Source organism: Balearica regulorum, chromosome 3 (assembly GCF_011004875.1).
Source record: "Balearica regulorum gibbericeps isolate bBalReg1 chromosome 3, bBalReg1.pri, whole genome shotgun sequence".
NCBI classification, from domain to species: Eukaryota; Metazoa; Chordata; class Aves; order Gruiformes; family Gruidae; genus Balearica; species Balearica regulorum.
Window position 1 is genome coordinate 28,201,645 of NC_046186.1, and position 19,581 is coordinate 28,221,225.

A 19,581-nucleotide genomic window follows, 5' to 3' on the forward strand; every position below is an offset into this window, starting at 1 on the left:
GGTGAACTGAACTAGTGTTCAAAAAACACTTTTTTCTTAAAGTCAGATCAGTTTCCTGATCCACTTTGCGTCATCACACAGGGATAGAAGAAAATGCCTATGTTAGCATCACTGCTGAATTTGCCATAAAGTGAAACTATGGTGTGAGAAACAATGTGAGATATGAAATATTCTATAGAACTGAATTCTGGTAGTCATAATTCTTAAGGACCTTACAATAAAATACCTTCTTCTGTAAGACATACAAGAGAACTGAGAAAGCAATATTGTGACAAAAAGTCTTGTTTTTTCCTCATCAGAAACAATGTGCTGTTAAGTTTGCACGATGGCCACCATATGACCTACCGGCAATTGTCCCCATTCCATGTGACATACTGTGGTGAAGACAGGGACTTACTATTTGAGTAGCAAATGTTGTCTACACAGCTGATCTCTGCTGACTGCCTTTGCAGACTGTTGCTAATGCAATTGCAGAAGAATAATTCTATCTCTGCGTTGGCAGCTGCTGATGGTGGTGAATGATTCCTCCTAATAAGAGTAGATTCCAAATAATATAGATAGAAACCAAATAATATAGATAAACATCTCAAAGATGGTAAACATTAAACACATTGTCTGAAAATTGGCAACTAAGTAGATGAAAGAGACCCAGATAAATGAGTGTGTTCACCACAGACAAAAAAAGCAGAAAATATCTGTCACTTTTGATAGAGCCACTACTTAGCTTATCAGTGTCCAGGCTATGCTCAGCACATGTACTGTCTTCTTCTGGCAGCAAGGAAGAAGAGGACTTAGGAAACAAGAACAAGGAAGAAGATGAAGTGGTTGTGTGTGAAATGGAGCACAGGGTTGAAGACATGGTAGGGATGGTGATCCATAAAAAGCCAAGTTGTCTGTGTTCTCTGAATCATAGAACAAATGCTGTCCTTCTAATGCCATAGAGAGATCAGGAATTACACCAGGTCCCAGATGCTTCAGGGAGATCTTCTTTATTCAATGACGTATTCCCGCAGCCTGTGGGGGTCACTCTCCATTCCCAGCTGGAACGAAGCTACTGAGAAATCCAGCGCTCTACACCACAGCAGGGAGTGCTAGCTTTCTAGCTACACAGAGCTGGAATTAGTAGTTTTGAAACATCTGTGTGGAGTCATGGGTATGGAGAGGAATTGATAACATGGCTTGTTATCTTTTCCCTTCTGTTTTTAGTTATTTCAATTCTCAGGTGGATCTAAAATTCCAGAAATAGTGTTATTAATGCCTGTAAGAAATACAAGATACACTATCTAGTCAGGTTTGCTCTCTCGAACTTTTGGTTTACTTATCTACAATTATAATTGCAATGAAGAAGCCAAAAACTGAGATGAGAAACTGGGCAACCATGTCACACTTTAATGAGCTGAAACTGGTTTAGACACCCTATCACTGACAAAACTTCAGCCTAAATATGCGAGCGTTGCCTGAAAATGTTCTTCCAGCTGACTGCCAAAGGCTTTTTCTGTATTAAATGAGACTCCCATCGCTTGATTGATTTTTTCATAAATTTCAGTCCTGACTTTTTTGTGGCTCATGTAAGTACCGCTGTTATCATCCTAGCCTCTGTGTCTGTAGTCCAAAGTTGTCATAACTTGTCTGTACTATTTCTTTTGTTTTAAATGTCTGTTTTCATGAATCTCATATGTAAAAAAAGAAAATTCCTTCATTATGTTTCTAAACTTTCAGGAATTATTAAAATGCAAAGAAATGGAAAAATGTAAATTAGTCACAATTCATTTATTCTTTTTTTTTTCAGTCTGTAAATGCGTGCAGTAAGAAATAGCAATGCTTTGCCTCCCAGGGTCAGGATGTAGGTGTTTTTACAGTATTAGTCACAGAACTTATTGCATATCAAGCTATTATTGGGACATTTTGAGATGTTGATGCCACGACATCTTTCAGACATGCTGGTTTATACCTGTATAATGAATTGCTTCTCCAAGAGCATGGTTCCTACACTCCACTGCAATACAAACAAGAAGGAAGAAAGCTAATTTCCTATCATCTTTATACAAATATTCTCAACTAAAAATGTATCCAGCATACATAAAATCTATTCCTTTTTAAAAAATAACCCACAGTTTCAGATAGTTGAAGAAATCTGAGTAACTCGGCTCTAGTCAGGCTTGTGTAGCAAGCACAGCTGGACTCCAGACATTGACTCATTCTCCAATTACCACTACCCAGCTTTTTTTCCAAGCGGCTCTCTTCTGCCAATAAATCTTCCAGCTTCCCATGATGTACTGTCAGGCTGAGATCATGTCAATGTAGACATAAAAACTAAATCTATGTCCACACCCATAAGGAGGAAAATAAAGAAGAAATTTGGAACTAACCAGCAACCATAAAAGCAAAAACCCCCAAACAACTGGGAAACATACAGACAACTTTAGAACTTCCTTGTATAGATAACAGTGGAAATATTCTGCATCTGTGTTTACCAGGCCACCCTCTGTAAGTCTTCTGTATTTCTGTTGGAAGCAGGAGAGGAAAGTAATTTGTACTTAAGAAAGGCTACCCTTAGTTAAAAGCAACAACACAATAAAATTTGACTTTGTAAGATGTTACAGCCAAACTATAGGGAAAAACCCCTATGTTTTGGTAAATATGAGAAAATAAAAAGTGGTCTCCACCAGCCCCATTCTTGCTGTTATAAGTGAATAAATAATTATTGATCTAAAGGACCTTTTGCAATGTCTTGCTGCAAATTTCAGATATGTAATATGTTCCACATTCTTGTGACCACAGCATGTGGGCTTTACTAAGTTTTGGCACAACCAGATCTCCCTTTTACTTCAAGTTTACTCCAGAAAATTTGGATTTGAGTTTAACTGAAAGATCCTAAGATCCACTCTTTCCTAAACCAGTTTTCTTAGACCAAATTTAGTTGTACGGATGGATACGGTGGATGAAATTCTATAGCCTGTTGTATGTAGGCAGTTTAAATATATTTCCTTCTGGCTCTAAAATCTATTAAAAAACAAAGCAAAAAAAGTAAATAATAGAGCATATTCTATTTTTTCTAATTGTGTAACCAGTCTCTTTCTGTAGGCCACCAGCAAGCACCTTACAGTCAACCCATCATCAGTAGACCGCAACTTAAAATAGGCAATTGTCACTGATGGAAAATGTTGTGTCAATCAAAAAAACCCCAATTTCTATAAATTGTTCTGTTGAATTTCCAGAGCTATCTCATTTTTAAAGAGTTTTTACAGATATCCAAAGATTCTAGCCATATGACTTCTTAGTCCTGTGCAGCATGGGAAAGACAATATTCCAAAGTAAAAATGTGGCTGAAAAACCAGCTAGTTTTTCAACAAATTTATATAAAAACTTGGTTAGTTTTGCAAAAGCTCAGCCAGGCATTTTTTTGTCTTTTCAAAGCTCAAAAATGTCAAGGAGAATGAGTTTCTGACATCTTCTTTGGCTGCTACTGAAAACTCATCTGTATTCAGGCTATTACTCTTGAACTTTGAAGATTCTGTCATAGCAACCTTAAAAACAGTTAATGAGTCCAACTTTAGCTTACTGAGGGAGACAGGAACCTTAGAAGTCAATGCAGGTGTTTTTATACCAGGCTCTGAGGAAAATGCTCAATTAAGAATCATAGAAGTAAAACACTATGAAGGAGGATAAATGAAATGGGAAGTTATGCTACTATTTTGCCTCCAAAGCCAATAATCTGTAAAAGCAAATGTATTTGTAATTATCTAAAATGTCATTACCTCCCCTCCTCTTCTTTTTATGTGTCACATCACTGAATTTTCAGAAAAGCCTTTTGTCCGATGTGTTCCTTTGAATTTCAGTACTGTCAGGAGACTGCACCAGGAAGGTCCAGCTGTGCCGGTGTTGCCTACTTGGCCTATGCCTACGCTTGGAGGGACAGTGGGCTGGGAGGTGGGAGCTCTGCTCCTCTTCCCCGGACAGTCTGAACTCCTTGGATGGCAAGGCTGAGATGGAGCCACAGTGAAGAACAGGGTCTAGATCGCTTCAGCTGCGACTGCTGAACGGGGAGCGCCTGGAGATGCAGAGTAAGCAGGTAAGTAAGTCTGATGCTGGTGAAAAGAAGTGTGGGAAGAAATAGGGCTGGCTATAGGGCTGCGAGGGAGGGAAAGAAGTGAACTATGGTGGCATTATCCATGCCACTGGGCTGGGTTACTACTGTTACTCCAACTACTGAGTTACTGCTACCTCAAGTGAGGCATGCCTAGGCAGGAGAGAGAGTGGGCGAAGAAAATACTGAGGGGATAGGGAAAATGAGCATCACAAGTTCCTCGGGCCCAGAAACTGTCAGTGAGTGGACTGAGATGTTTTAAGTGAACTGGGATGACAGATGAGGAGACTGAGGAGGTAGGGATGGCAGCCTAACCAGCATACCTGTGAGGACACCTGAAATTGTCCCTCTCATTTTGATACTGCCTGCTGTGTAGTCCCCTCCTACAGTTTTGGCTTTCCCAGTGCCCTGTGTAGAATTTGCAGGATGCCATGGGCATACAAAGAAAAATGAGATGTTCCCAAGCCTGTAAATAAATTAACACTCTTGGCTGTGTTCCCTGAGAGTATCACCTGCTCCCTCCTGCAAGGCAATGAGATCAGTTGGCGTTGGATGAGGAGGTGTAACACGGAGGCTGTGCTGCCTGCTCACAACTTGCCACCAAAATGCTACTGGCAGCTCTGTCACTGCCATAAAACTGGATTTTGATGTAGAAAATTCTCTGTTCACCTCTGTGCAAGAGGTCCCTGAGAGATGATACCATGAACTTTTAAACACTAAGCCCCAGTTACTGTCACAGAAGAGCATATTTCTAATTATCTGATTTTCTCATTGTCCTTCTCATTCCATTAAATCTTCAACTAGTTGGACTTTCTAATCAAAGCCAAATACAGTTTTTCTTTTATTACTCTTCTGGTATACTTAGCTTTTTCTACTAACAAATATATTATTGTTATGTAGTAGCTATTTGTACACCGTACAGGGTTTTGTTCTGTGTAGTTTCTTGTACTAGCCTCATCTCTCTACTGTGTGAACAGCTTCTAGGGATACATGCAATATTATGAATTTGTTCCACATGGTTGGTTCTTTCTCTCATACCCTTACGAGAGGGAGAATTGTATGTGAAGTTTAGTGCTTTGTTGCTGCATGCTATTGTTTTATTTTAAAAGCATTTATATTTATTTAAAAATTTATGACAGGAAGGCAAAGAAATGCCTGTACTTGAAGTGAAAGCATGGAAAAGTGCCTCCTCAAGCCTCTGTCATCTTTTACCTTGTTAGAAAGATGCTTTATTCCCAAGGAACAGAGTTATTGACCTTAATCTTAGGTAGTCCTTTGGCCATGGAAGTGTTTGTCCTCAAGAGTAAGAGAAAGACTTTGCATTCAATAGAGAGCCAGAACAGGGAACAAAGAAAAGACAGAACCTTTTTTTTTTTTTTTTTTAATTAACAATGGGCATATGCTTCGCTGGGTAAAAAACTGGCTGGATGGCCAGGCCCAAAGAGTTGTGGTGAATGGAGTTAAATCCAGTTGGCGGCCGGTCACAAGTGGTGTTCTCCAGGCCAGTTCTGTTTAATGTCTTTATCAATGATCTGGATGAGGGGATCGAGTGAGCCCTCAGTCAGTTTGCAGCCAGCACCAAGTTGGGCGGGAGTGTTGATCTGCTTCAGGGTTGGAAGGCTCTACAAAAGGATCTGGACAGGCTGGATCAATGGGCTGAGGCCAATTGTATGAGGTTCAACAAAGTGCAGTGCCAGGTCCTGCTCTTGGGTCACAACAACCCCATGCAATGCTACAGGCTTGGGGAAGAATGGCTGGAAAGCTGCCTGGTGGAAAAGGACCTGGGGGTGTTGGTCGATAGCTGGCTGAATATGAGCCCTGTGTGTCCAGGTAGCCAAGAAGGCCAACAGCATCCTGGCTTGTATCAGGAATAGTGTGGCCAGCAGGACTAGGGAAGTGATGGTCCCCCTGTACCCAGCACTGGTGAGTCCACACCTTGAGTACTGTGTTCAGCTTTGGGCCCCTCATTACAAGAAAGACATTGAGGTGCTGGAGCGTGTCCAAAGAAGAGCAACAAAGCTGGTGAAGGGTCTGGAGCACAAGTCTTATGAGGAGCGGCTGAAGGAACTGGGGTTGTTTAGCCTGGAGAAAAGGAGGCTGAGAGGAGACCTTATCACTCTCTACAACTACCTGAAAGGAGGCTGTAGCCAGGTGGGTGTTGGTCTCTTCTCCCAAGGAACAAGTGACAGGACAAGAGGAAATGGCCTCAAGTTGTGCCAGGGGAGGTTTAGATTGGATATTAGGAAAAATGTCTTCACCAAAAGGGTTGTCAAGCATTGGAACAGGCTGCCCGGGGAAGTGGTTGAGTCACCATCCCTGGAGGTATTTAAAAGACATGTGGATGTGGTGCTTAGGGACATGGTTTAGTGGTGGACTTGGCAGTGTTAGGTTGACCGTTGGGCTTGAAGATCTTAAAGGTCTTTTCCAACCTAAAAAATTCTATGATTCTAGGAAATATCAAACAAATTTGTTGGAATACAACAAACAGTTCAAACTGAAGCACACACTAAACCACTCTGTGAGCTCTTTTTGCTATGTGACCCCTCAGCTGTGGACTTTGTATGAAAAAAAAAAGTGCTGTGTTGCCTTGAGACTTCCAGTCTTCAGAATTGTTGAAAAAATCTCTGAAATAGTAGGTGATTGTAAACTACAGCAGCTCTAACACATGGAAATTTTCTGTTATTCTAAACCAAAACTTGGGCTGGCACTCTGAAATGGAGAATTCAGTATTTTTGATGTGCAACCGACCATTTTGCTGCAGCTAAACTGTGCTCATTTTTATTTCCCTGCCTATATGTGCCCATTTATTGGTAGCTTCCCTCGCAAGGTGAAGGTGGACAAGTGTGCCATGCTGTACTATGCAGTCAAGAGAGGAAGGAATTGAGAGAATATTCAGGCTGCCAGAGAACAGCAAGAACAAAGAGCAAAGAGAAATGTTGATTTTTACCCATGATGACTGCCACTGTAACTGTTGTCCCTGCCTGACTGATACTTGCTTTATTCTACTTTCAAAGTCGACTTTGCCTAAAGTCTGGTCCAGAAGACCTTGGAAGAACTTTCTCCCACTAGCATGGAATATCAAGTTATTGCAGATATCATCACATTAATCATAAATTGGCAAGGCACTCAACACCTGCACGTGTACTCAACACTCAGTATATAGTTACATATCTGCCATCATTTGTACCCATATTTAACTGTATACAGTTAATTGAGAAGGCAAAACTGCAGGCACTGAAGTGTGCAGTACCATGCAGATAGCCATGGATGTAATGGGTCCATAAAAACTAAATATATACAAAGAGAACATAGTCCCTTTTGAAAGCATTTGGGACACTATATGCTAGGAAGAAAAATGCTGCTGCTTTTTTGTTTTTTTGCAATGCATCAGTACTACCTAAAATATGACAGTAAGGTATACCAGCTGGATTCATTTAGATTCATTGTGATCCACCCTTGCCATTTACCAGATTTGTTATAAAAATGTTAAATCTTCAATATATCTAATAACCTTGTGGTTTTTTAAAAGCCGTATGTTGTTAATAGCTGCACAACTGATAAACTTGGTTTCCTAACCAAGTATAAACATAGTAACCTCTTCTAATTAGTGTGGCTATATTGTAGGCAACTTTAACAGTGATTTAAAAGTTATTAGGATGAAACTCAGCTTCTGAAATTTGTTATGCAAAGGTACCACGTAGTTTTCAAAACAATAATGTGTGTACCAGATATCTACATATTCACATAAGTGATCTGAAGAAAGATTGCCAAGATAGTGGTGCCAATAGTTGTTCTAGCTCTGAGGTCTGAAAATAAATCAACAGTTTTATCAGCAAGCTCTGAATTTTAAGGAGCGCTACAGTAGGAACTGACATCCACTCTGCTGGAGGATGGGGTTTTACATTCTGCAGCTACATTCTGCTTCCAGTGAAACCAATGCAGTTTTAGATAAGACTTAATGGGGGGAGGAGCCATTATTTGAACTTTTCACCGTTACTTTTTAATAAACTGGTCAGTATTCCTTCTTGAGCTCAACGTCCACAAAGCCTCAGCCAAAGAAAATGCTAGAACAAGACAAAAGTAACATAAAGACAAAATACTAAGAACTAAGACAAAGTATTGTATTTGTTTTCCAGTAGGAAGGTAGCTCAACAGTTAGCTAGTATGTTAATAATCTTGATCTCATATGTCTTGCTCAGGCAACTTCTAATCAATTTGGAATTTTGCTTGCATAAGGAATGTAGGAGTTATGTCTAACTCCTTATGCTGGTATAAACTCATAACTGGGAACAGGACCCAGTATTATGTACCAGGGAGACTCTTTTCCCCAAACTTGCAAAAATGCTTAAGTTTCCACTCCTATGCATCACTTACATTTGAAAAAGACCACAAAACCCAAAGCCAGAAAACAAAATAAAAAAATCCCCCAAACAAACTTGAGGTAAACAAATGGAAAATAAATCAGCTACCCAGGCACCTAAATTTAGGCAGGCTTGATGTTCTTTTGGAGGCCACCAGGATACCTACCTCTTTCCAAGCATTCCATGGGAAACTATTCCTTTTAAAAGAAGAGCTTAAAAGGTAGATGCAGGTTTAGTGGCTAGATTAGGCAGACCGGATCCCACCCTGGTGTTCATTTTTGTAATGGTGAAAGTGCTCTGGGTAAGTCTAACACAGATTTATTAGCAATGGGAAGGCAGCTGGCCACTTACGTTTAGGTTGGAATTTTGCAGACTGTTTTACACAGCGACTGGGTATTTGAAAACTCAGTGTGTGTCAGTACTGAGCAGGACATTTTTTCATGATCAAGTCATAGGCTTAATACGGGAAATCTGCTTGGCCAAGTCTGTATTATTCAATAACCCTAAATAAACACCAAAAAGTCTGAAGAAAATCCTTAATCTGCAGTAGGTATCTTTTAATAGAGATGGAATAATATTTTGGAATTTTCAGACAGTAAGAGATTCTGCTTGTAAAAATATTTTAAGCCTTCTTCGCATTATTCTGAATCCTGACAATTATTTTTTTGTATGATTAAAAGAAAAAAAGTCCTAGATACATAGCTATGTCTAGTTTTTATGTTGGATAGCAATACTTTTGAGGTTAAAGAAATTTTTCAGTTACCTACAGATTATTTGATAAGAAAAGATCCTATTCTTTACCTGCTATACAGGTAGAAATTTGATTAATCTCAAGAGAGTATGAGAAATGAAGCAAATTTTAAATGTTATGTGTAACAAATGCATTTTTTTTCTTGTAAAGTAGTTTAGTGGTAATCATTTCTGAGAAAAGAAAACATCAGTATTGATACAGATAGACTGAAAAACTGTGTGTTTCAGAAGCTCACAATTTAAATATGGTAAAGATAGACATTAGACTAGGAAAAAGGAGATCCTTGTGCAACAGAATACATTAAGTCTACAAATTAATTCTACTTTCTTTGTCCTGATGCTCAATAGTTCGAACCTTCCCTGTCTGTCTGTTTGGAGCAGTGGCTGAGCTCAAGCTGTATTTGCGCTGCTCAGCCAGGATGTTTGTGTTAACTGGCTGGTTGCTGCTGCTCCCTGCACAGAAGAGGCTGAGTTCTGCTTTTCTTTCTCCTCATAGAAATTTGAATCTCTCTCTCTCTTTCTTTTACCCAGGCTCTAATTTCTCAAATTTGCAAGTACTTCTTATCTTTGATGCTTCAACCCGTCTCTCTAACATTGATCGAATGCTCAAAAGTTATCAGTGGAAGATTAACAAGAGAAAAAAAGAAACAGGTCAAAAAACTCCCCAAGCCCCAGCATGGCAGGCAAAATTATTTAAAGCACATGGAACATCTTATAATGGAGTACAAGAGTGGCATCCTTTCGGAGAAGCCTAGCACAGGGACACGGCAGATTCTTCCTTAGTACGTAACCTGAAAAATGATGCTAAGGGATTGAAAATATGATATATAACAGAACAAGGATCCAGTGAGCATATTTGCTACAGCAGCCTAAACATACTGAAGAAGGTGCATGTAGTGAGAGGCAGAGGTGGATGATAGACCTACCTGTCAGGATAAATTCAAGAAGATTGTGAAGATGTATCCAGATTTCTTCCACCTGTGTACTACAGTCTTGGACAGGGGACTTGTGGAATAAATCCAAGATCCAAAAGCCCTGGACGAGTGGTGCCAGAAAGAGCGTCACTCCCCACTTAAACAAATTAACACTGAGAGACCAAGAGCGTATTCTGACTAAAATAGCCCCCTGAACCTCTCTTCACTGCATGATTCACGCTTTACTCACTTTGGAGCCTGCAGGAATTTAAAGGCCAGCTGAGAACATTTACCCTGCTATTTATAGTAAGTACAGAGGTATCTGTGCATCATGGTCAGAAAAAAAATCTTGGTGTAACCTGGATGGCAAATATTTAAAGAAATAATAAAAAGCATGGAGCAGAGAACTGCAAAACAGACATACAAAGATAAGTTGGGCTAGCAATGACACAAATACACTACAAGAAAAGTGCAAACTTGCCAAGACTTCCAAAGAAGCCAGATCAGTAAAGGAATTCAGTTAAATGATGGAAAAATCTATAAATAAATATTTTGAATAAACAAAAGTTAAAAAATAAAACCAAGAATAATATTTTAAGAGGTGAAAACATCAAGAAAGCAAGTTATGAAGGCAATATATATAAAGACTGAGTTACATGGGAATTCAATCAGGCTGATGATACATGCAGTAAATGAGATTGTAGGTAAATTAACAATAAGAGCTGAAAGGGAGCTGGAAGCAGAGAAGGGACATTTTGCGCTAATCCCTGCTATCCATAGAGATCCAAACAGCCCAGACATGATGGATGAACGGACAGCTTAAAAGAGAGGCTAGATATTGGCATCACCATGTTTACCCTCCTATTAGCAGTGGTAATCATGCAAGTAGAGAAGAAATGGGCTCCGATGGATTAGCATGGGGCACTCTGCTAGTTAGTGTAACAAAAGTGGGAGTACAAACTGTGCGATGATATATATTTAATGCAAATAAGTAATTGGTTTTTGTTAATTAGGTGGCAGAACAGGTTGGGGTATGATGGATTGGACTGTGTTTGGATGGGATGATGGGGACAGTTTGACAGCTGACCATATGGACGTTGTTGTAAAACATTTGTGAGGTGGGCTGTTGCAACATCAATGATTGTGTTAAAATACCTAAAAAATCAGTCCCTGTTGGTAATGTTACTGTGGAATTGTTGAAAATATACATTAAAAAAAATAACTAAAATACTATTGAAACTGTCTGTAGGTTTCAATAAATACATCAGTAAGAAAGTTTGGGTTATGAGATTGTTTGAATTATGGTTTTGGGAGTTTTTCAGTAAGATGATATCTTGTCACTTCTTTGTCTGTTTTCCTTTCCCAAGAAAAGGATTTTTGTGTGAAAGGGCTGACAAACCCCTTGTAACATTTTCCATCTTAAGATTTATTTAGGTCTAGTAATATAGATGTTAAATTTTGCTTCTTAATATCTGCTGAAGTAATCATATGACTTTTTGCAAAAATGTTAGTGGTAATGGTTAATTGAAATAAAAAAAAGAAAGAGATTAGGTCTTCACATAATTTCAGACAATTCAGGGATCATTACTCAGCATTAAAGGAACAGAAACTAGTAGTGAAACAAACAAAAAAAAAAGGCAAACGTAGAAACTTTAGGGTTTCTAAAAGCATGGTACCACTTATGTGCCAAACCCTAAACATTAAGTGAAATGAAATGAAAATGAAAAGCATTCCTGGTTTCTACAGAGTGCTCTGCAGCATTGTCACACTTTTTCTGCTCCGGTCCAGGCTGGGTGCAGCACGCAAAGCGAGTGTGTGAACTGTTACCTTACTCCTAGACCTGCCCTGGATGGTGCACTGCCAGTCTCAGGAAGATTTCTTGGATATTAATGTGCTGGTCAGCCAAAGGCAAAAACTCTGCCTTCTTGCAGCTACTAGCTGGATTTTGGCAGATTCACTCCTACTCCTGAGCAACTTGTGTAGCAGCTAGGTGGAGAAGGGAAGAAACTGCAGGGATGAGCACCTGCTATGCAAAAAAAAAAAAAAAAAAAAAAAAAAAAAAAAGTTGGTTTGGGTTAAAGTTGCTTTGTATGTATATAAAGATATAAAGGTGCTTTGGGTTAAATATATTTTTAAAAATACAAATATATAGTGATAGAATCCCAAGCACAACTACAGGCTGGGCAGAGCATGGATTGAGAACAGCCCTGAGGAGAAGGACTTGGAGATGTTGGTTGATGAGAAGCTCAATGTGAGCCGGTGATGTGCACTTGCAGCCCAGAAAGCCAACCATGTCCTGGGCTGCATCAAAAGCAGCATGACCAGCAGGTCGAGGGAGGTGATTCTATACCCCTCTGCTCCGCTCTTGTGAGACCCCACCTGGAGTACTGCATCCAGCTCTGGGAGCCCCAGTACAGCAGAGACATGGAGCTGTTGGAGAGAGTCCAGAGGAGGGCCACAAAGATGCTCAGAGGGCTGGAGCACCTCTCCTATGAGGACAGGCTGAGAGAGTTGGGGTTGTTCAGCCTGGAGAAGAGAAGGCTCCGGGGAGACTTTACAGCAGTCTCCCAATACCTAAAGGGGGCCAGGAAATCTGGAGAGGGACTGTTTACAAGGACAAGTAGTGACAGGACAAGGGGTAATGGCTTTAAGCTGAAGGAGGGTAGATTCAGATTAGATATTAGGAAGAAATTCTTCACTGTGAGGGTGGTGAGGCACTGGAACAGGTTGCCCAGAGAAGCCGAGCTGGTCTAGCGGAAGGTGTCCTTGCCCATGGCAGGGGGGTTGGAACCAGATAATCTTTGAGGTCCCTTCCAACCCAAACCATTCTATGACTCTATGATTCTATGAATGTTTTTATTCTGGAAATCTGCAGAGCAGCCCTGGAGATTGAAACTTGATTTTCTATCCTGTTAAACTGTACAAATGGTCCCTTGACAGAGGTTTGTCCCAGACCAAAGAGCACACCTCGTGGTTTGAGAATTAGCATGGACATAGGACTATTCTCCATAGGCAATTTGGATGTGGCCACCTTGTTTTGAAAGGTAACTGGAGTGGGTTATCCTACATCAGTTCAGCTCAGCACCATGTTTAACCTGCTGGTACAGAGGTAAGCTGTGGTTTTAGGCCAGCTTCCAGTGGCAGCGTTTGTTAAAGCTGCAATCTGATGACTCGGCAATGTTTTAGGTGAACGCACGACTAGTATGTGTCCTGGTCCATGATTGCTTTGCTGTTCTTAAGAATGACTTGCCAGCCTAAGCTACTGATTTTCCTCACTTTGTGGGTATAAACTATATGTTAATTTTGATTTTCCATCCCTTTACACTCTGAATTTGTTGCAAGAACATCAACCAACTTCTGTGGTTGGGGAAAATTAGCAAGTAAGTGGCATTTTGAGGCAGGGACACAAAATGGAACAGCGGTTCTCTGCCTGTTTTACCACAACATGGGGACTTGTGGTACAGTTGATTAGTTTTTTTACTGATTCCTGAGGCACAACTGTTGTCTTTGCCAATTTTACAATTTAATGTAATTTCTCCAGAATATGCAATTTCCCTATCTGTAATGCTTTGTTATCCTGCTACCCTACCAAAGGGGGGGGGGGGAAAAAGAGGAAGAGTATTTGTTTCATTCAGTGGCAAATATTTTTAAGCATCTGCAGTCATGAAAATGATGAACTGACATAAAGTTAGTTACAGCCTTATCACACGCTGTCACAAAAACCAGGCAAAAAGACCCATTCCATCAGTTTAGGTATCGGGGTACAATGGGCCAGGCACCATAGAGCTCCCGCTGGGGCTAGAGAGGCCCCCGCAACCAGCCCGCAAGTAGCCGAAACCACCATTTTGGCTGCGGGCACCTTTCCCTGGGATTCTGCACGCTCCGCTGTCGCCAGCCAATTGCTGCGCGGGAGGCGTGGCCCGGGTAGGCGGGGCTGAGCGTGAGAGGCGGTGGAGAGGCAAGAGGCGAGGCGGAAGTGGGTGGGGTTCGCCGTGCGCGGGAAGCTGGGGCGCCTGGCCAGGGCGCAGTAGCAGCAGGTTGGGGGGCTTCTGTGTTTCGCGGTGGGCGGGGGTGGTTGCCATGGGAACCAGGGGTTGGGCTCTCCGGGAGGGGGCCGGAGGCAGCCCCGGGGCGGCTCGGTGGCGGGCGGGCCCTGTCCGCTCTGAGGGCCGCCGGCGGCCTTCCCCCTCCTTCCCCAACTTTCCCCCCTTTCCTCTCCCTCCTGCTCCCCCCCCCCCCGCCCCCTCTTTCCCCCCAGTGCTGCTTCCCTCGGGGTTGAGCGCCCACGTCGCCCCCAGGCCCGCCGGCGGAGGAGATGCAGTTCAGCGGCCGAGGCAGGCTGAAGCACGGGCAGCTGGCTGGGGACCGGCGGGATCTGTACCCTCACAGCCTGCAGTTCTATCTGGAGCCCCCGACGGAAAATATCTCGCTGGTGGAGTTTGAAAGCTTTGCCGTCGACCGCCTGAAGCGTGAGTAGCGTCCCCGGCCGTCTGCCCCTGGAAGCTTTTGATTCTTCCTGTCATGGCTGTATGTGGTTTTGGCGGGCTTAGATGCTCTCTGCCTGTTATTAATGTGAACTGGCTGCCTGCTCATGCTGAAATGAGCCCCCTTTAAAGGAAAACGTGTTGCTTTAGGTATTTCGGAGAGCTGTGACTGATTTCACAACGAGCGTTTGGTGGATAGCGGTCAGGACTCTATAGTTTTGGTTTACATTGGTGTTTTTTATGAGCATGTTTCACTTGGTGTTGTGACCTACCTAATGTCTGTCAGGACAGTGATTCAGATCGTTGAGGCTGGGAGCACGGCTTCCCCTGAACTCCTGAAAACCAGTGAATCGAAGGTTTCCATCTTTACAGTGCTTAGGGACTGATCCATCAAAGTTAGGTTTCTCCTTTTCCTTGCTGATTGTGTGGATCTTGGAGCTGGGTGAGCTCTTTACGACTTGTGGGCTACAGGGTAAGGTGGGCCACACACCTCATCCTCCACCATTCTTACCCCTTCATTCTCCATACCACTAAAAGCAATTCTTGTGGCCTTACCCCAATTTGTGCATTTCCCAAGATACGACACAGGGACAACATATTGAAAAGAAATCTAACATGAACTTTTTCTATGTGTTTTTTTGTGGTTTTTTGTTTGTTTGTTTTTTTGTTTTGTTTTTTCTCCACAGTGCTCAAAGTAGTTGAAAACCTGGGTGTGAGCTATACGAGAGGTAGTGAATCGTACAAAACTAAGCTGGAGGCTGAGCTCCGGAGACTTAAGTTTCCCTACAGAGTAAGTAAAAATGAAAAAGGAAACTCTCTTGCACTTTATTTTCTTTACACCATTCAAGAACTTGGTAAAAATGTATAGGTGATGAAATACTATTCCTAAAACTTAAATTCTGTCATGTTGTCAGAGATGTAGTTTTTCTTTGAGAGTACAGGTTTCTTTCTTTAGGACAACCCCCTTCTTTAATAGTCTTGCATTTATTGTCTTAAAGATGAGTATTAATACACTGTTGAACAGCAATGATAAATTAATTGTGGATTTTTAATCTGGGAGAGATTATTTCTCTGAAATAATAAATAATGCCTTCTGTAGGCTCTGGCTGAGGATGACTATGAGGCAAGAAGAAAAGACCATATCTCTCATTTCATACTACGCCTCGCTTACTGTCAGTCGTAAGTACTTTTGTGATTATGCTGTACTCATATTATTAATTTTAAATGTACTCAGATACTACCTTGCTTTATTATAGATATTACAGATATTTTAGAGTTGTGTGGCTACTAGATAGACAGGGTGTCAAACAGAGGGATTTTTTTTTTTTGTAGGAACCTGATTTCAACTGTGATGAAAAGGGATATTTGGGATCAAAATTAATATCTAGATTTTGTAATTATTAAAAAAAAGATAAACTTTTGGGTTTTATGCATAGAACATTGATTTGAGTCTCTTTGTTTTGACATCTTTTTTTAAGATTAAAGCACCCAGTATTAAGTGTTTGTCAGGCATTCTCAGTGATTGATAACTGTTGCGTATGCTTAAGCTGTTGATTACTGTCCAAAGACCTGACAATGTAAATAAGCTTTATATTATTGTCTAAAGAGAGAGCCTTGTTTCTGGCATACTAAATATGCCATCTGAGTTTGAGGTTTTCTCTACTGACTCTGCTTTTCTTCCAAATTCGTTGCCATGGATGGTTGCACTGCAGTTTTTTTGTCACATGAAATCTCAGGCACAAAGTTGGTCTTATCAAGTGCATTCCTTTTGTTTCAGCTGTAGTTTTTGGATAAAATTATAGTGCACTTTATGTCTGTTAGCAGCTTTGTTATGCATCAGTGTGAACTGCTGACTCCTTGCCATTGCAGTCCTTTTTTAGAATTAAAAGTAGCAAATATGAAGTGTCTACTGTTTTGAATTGTTAATTCAGTTGCACTTTAAGTTGCGATATAGTTTGTTTAAATTAGATGAGTGTGATAGTATGCATATTATGATACCGTGATAGCTGACGTGACTGAAGTGCTGCTATGGATAGATGCAGATTCATAACGAAAAATAGACTGGGAAGGTGAGTAGGAGGGATTGTGTTCTAGGCTAGGATTTGGTGCTGAAATGGATGGGGGCTTTGCTTTGGAATGGGTGATGAGAAAGTTGAGAGTTTTGGGACAAGTGTTGGAGAACAGATAAAGATAGCGAACAACATGGTAGGTGCCTGCCATAGACCATCTGATCAGAATAGGAAGTAGCAAAGGCCTCAGAAGCCTCCAGATGGAGGAAACCTCACCATGCCAGACCCTGGGTGACTTTAACCACCCTGAAATCTTCTGGATTATTCACATCCCACTCTGTTGCCCTTTCAAAAGACAGCTGGGCTGTGCGGAAGATAGTCTGTTGATTTATGTAATGAATGAGCCAGCTAGATCTGTGATGCATGTACAGCGAGGAACAGGTTGTGGATGTGAAAGTCAACAGCAGCCTTCGCTGCAGTTACTCTGATAGTGTTGTTTAAAATCCTGAAAGAAGGGAGCTTGCTGAATAACAGAATTACAGCTGAAATTCCTACTACCCTTCTCTATTCTATATGCGTTATTTGTGATTATGAATAAGAAATACAAGACTGATTTCTTTCTAGCACTTATGTTTGCTATATATATTTTTATGAACTTCCTTATTCATACTGGTCCTGCTGATTTTTACAAGAAAATGTCTTGCTTTATCTATATTGTATCCTTAAGTAGCCTGGGACTAAAAAGCCCCTGAAAACTTAATGTTTCTTATTATGCACCTTGTGGCATTTTGAATAGTCAGTTTGGTTTCAATTATCTTCTCTTGTAAAACTTTAAGCATTTAGTTATTCAGGTGGGACCATTGCTTTTCTGTGGGTGATAAGACACCTCGAGGGCGTTGGTAGAGACACAGTTGAAGAAAGTTCTGCTGTTCTGGAAAGTAGAATTGTGTGGTGGCAAGAATCTGATCTGGACTTCAAGAGGAGTCTCTTTTTGGTTGGCCGGTGGCTTCAGGAAAAATGAGTTTGAGCCAGATTCACAGAAGGCAATACAAGCCACGTAGCAAAAGCCTGAAGGTTAGGTATCTGGTTCAGGAGTGGAATTCACTAAGCTTTGTCCACTGTGCTGAGAAGGGAGGAAGGCATATGTGCGTGACTCAGCATGCTGAGTGAAAGGCTGCCTCAGTCAGAAATAGCCAGGCAGGGACTTGGCTAAACATGTGCCTTTGTCGGTGATGTGCTATCTCTCCTCTCCTGCCAACATCTCTGTAATGGCTCTGGAATCTCCTGGAAATAATGATAGATGCAGGTAATGGAACTGCTTTCTTTTTCTGTGCAAGCTATCTTTTTAAAAGAAGGTCCTTGGTTTTAGTATGAGAGCTTATTTGACTGCAGTGCTTGCTCACAAAATAAATGGGAGACATGTTTTCAACCCTGTGTTTCAGGGAAGTATCTTAAGAATTAGACTAGAGGCAGGGCAGAGGTGGACAGCTTGTTGAAAGTGAACCACCATGCAGAAATTAATACAAGCTATTTTGGGCCACAGAATCAGGAGGAAAGAGTCTGGTTTTGTAGTCTGGGGGGGAAAAGAGCCTTTCTTAGGGAGGAGGGGCCTTGGATGCAGCTCCAGGGCACTCTTTTTAAACTACTTGCAAATGTATTTTTGTGTTCATGTTTATATACAGATATATTGATGTACTGTTTCAATAAAGCAGCTTCATAGTCAGTTTGTACTTAAAGTTGGGTGTTTTTTTTTTTTTTTCAGAAGTGGACTTAGTGACTACTTATAAAATGGAAAATAGCATCTTAAGCACTGTGAGGTGACCCTGTACGCAGCATTCTTCATCCTCTCTTGTAAAGCAGCTATTTCAGGGATGAGATATTTCCATGCTCTAAAACTGGCATGTTCCAAAGATAAAATTGAGAGGCAAATAGAATACTGTTCTCTAAGTTTTTATCATATTAGGTCAGAAAAATAAGCTTGGCACAAATCATTAGGTTAATTCATGGAAGCTATTAAGGTAGGAGTGTTTGAAAAAGCATACTTAAATAGACATAAGTGCAAACTTGCTTGAATTCAGTGCCCGGTGGCCTGCCAGGCAGTTGTTTATAGGCTTGTTTTCCTGTGACACCGTCTTTTTAAGTTTCTAGTTGGCCAACAGTGCCACCCAGGGGTACAAGTTTACATCAGGTTATTTTTTTCTAGTTTGCATCAGTCCTCACTTATAAATTGGATTTTTTTTTTTTTGTTTGTTTTTTGCATGGTCTGAAGTGGCCAGCTCCACCGTTCTTGTCAGTTAAATTTGTAATGTAGTCATCGTCTCTTGACTGTCCTTCTGTCTTCTGAAATACAAGATGTTAAAGCTTTTTCCCACGTAATGTTGCTAAGATATGGTATGTACAGTCTGGAGTGAACAGTGTCATCCATACCCTTCTTTCACACCTCTTGTAATATCACTTATATCTGTAAAGACCAGAAATAAAATAATCTTTATTTGTTCACTTTCATGGTAAACACAGCTCTAAAGAGAATTTTATTTGCATGTTGGCCATTGTATTGGGTTTGCGTGGCAAGGCTTTGGTAGCAGGGGGGCTACAGGGGTGGCTTCTGTGAGAAGCTGCTAGAAGCTTCCCCTGTGTCTGACAGAGCCAATGCCAGCCGGCTACAAGACGGACCCGCCGCTGGCCAAGGCCAAGCCAATCAGCGCCTCTGTGATAACATATTTAAGAAAGAGAAAAACAGTTAGAGTTTTTGCAACCAGAGAGAGGAGTGAGAAGATGTGAGAAACTCTGCAGACACCAAGGTCAGTGAAGAAGGAGGGGGAGGAGGTGCTCCGGGCGCCAGAGCAGAGATCTCCCTGCAGCCCATGGAGGAAGGATGAGGGGGTGTAGCGATTCCACCTGCAGCCCGTGGAGGACCCCACGCTGGAGCAGGTGGAGACACCTGAAGGAGGCTGTGGCCTGTGAGAAGCCCGCGCT

General features: G+C 41.3%; 2 protein-coding genes across 2 annotated transcripts in view; one reads left to right on the forward strand and one right to left on the reverse strand.

Annotated features, from left to right (window-relative positions):
- The window catches only part of RAB23 (RAB23, member RAS oncogene family), a 47,185-nt gene extending 36,846 nt beyond the window's left edge, over nucleotides 1-10,339 (reverse strand). Inside the window, exon 1 of the mRNA XM_075747412.1 lies at nucleotides 10,125-10,339. The gene's annotated coding sequence lies outside the window, so the exon portion shown is untranslated. The remainder of the gene's footprint in view (nucleotides 1-10,124) is intronic.
- A 3,775-nt stretch (nucleotides 10,340-14,114) lies between these two features.
- PRIM2 (DNA primase subunit 2) overlaps nucleotides 14,115-19,581 on the forward strand; it is a 119,731-nt gene continuing 114,264 nt past the window's right edge. The window contains exons 1-3 of the mRNA XM_075747397.1: nucleotides 14,115-14,581; nucleotides 15,283-15,386; nucleotides 15,696-15,775. Of these exons, the coding sequence (XP_075603512.1) occupies nucleotides 14,428-14,581; nucleotides 15,283-15,386; nucleotides 15,696-15,775 (338 nt within the window). The 5' untranslated portion in view covers nucleotides 14,115-14,427. The remainder of the gene's footprint in view (nucleotides 14,582-15,282; nucleotides 15,387-15,695; nucleotides 15,776-19,581) is intronic.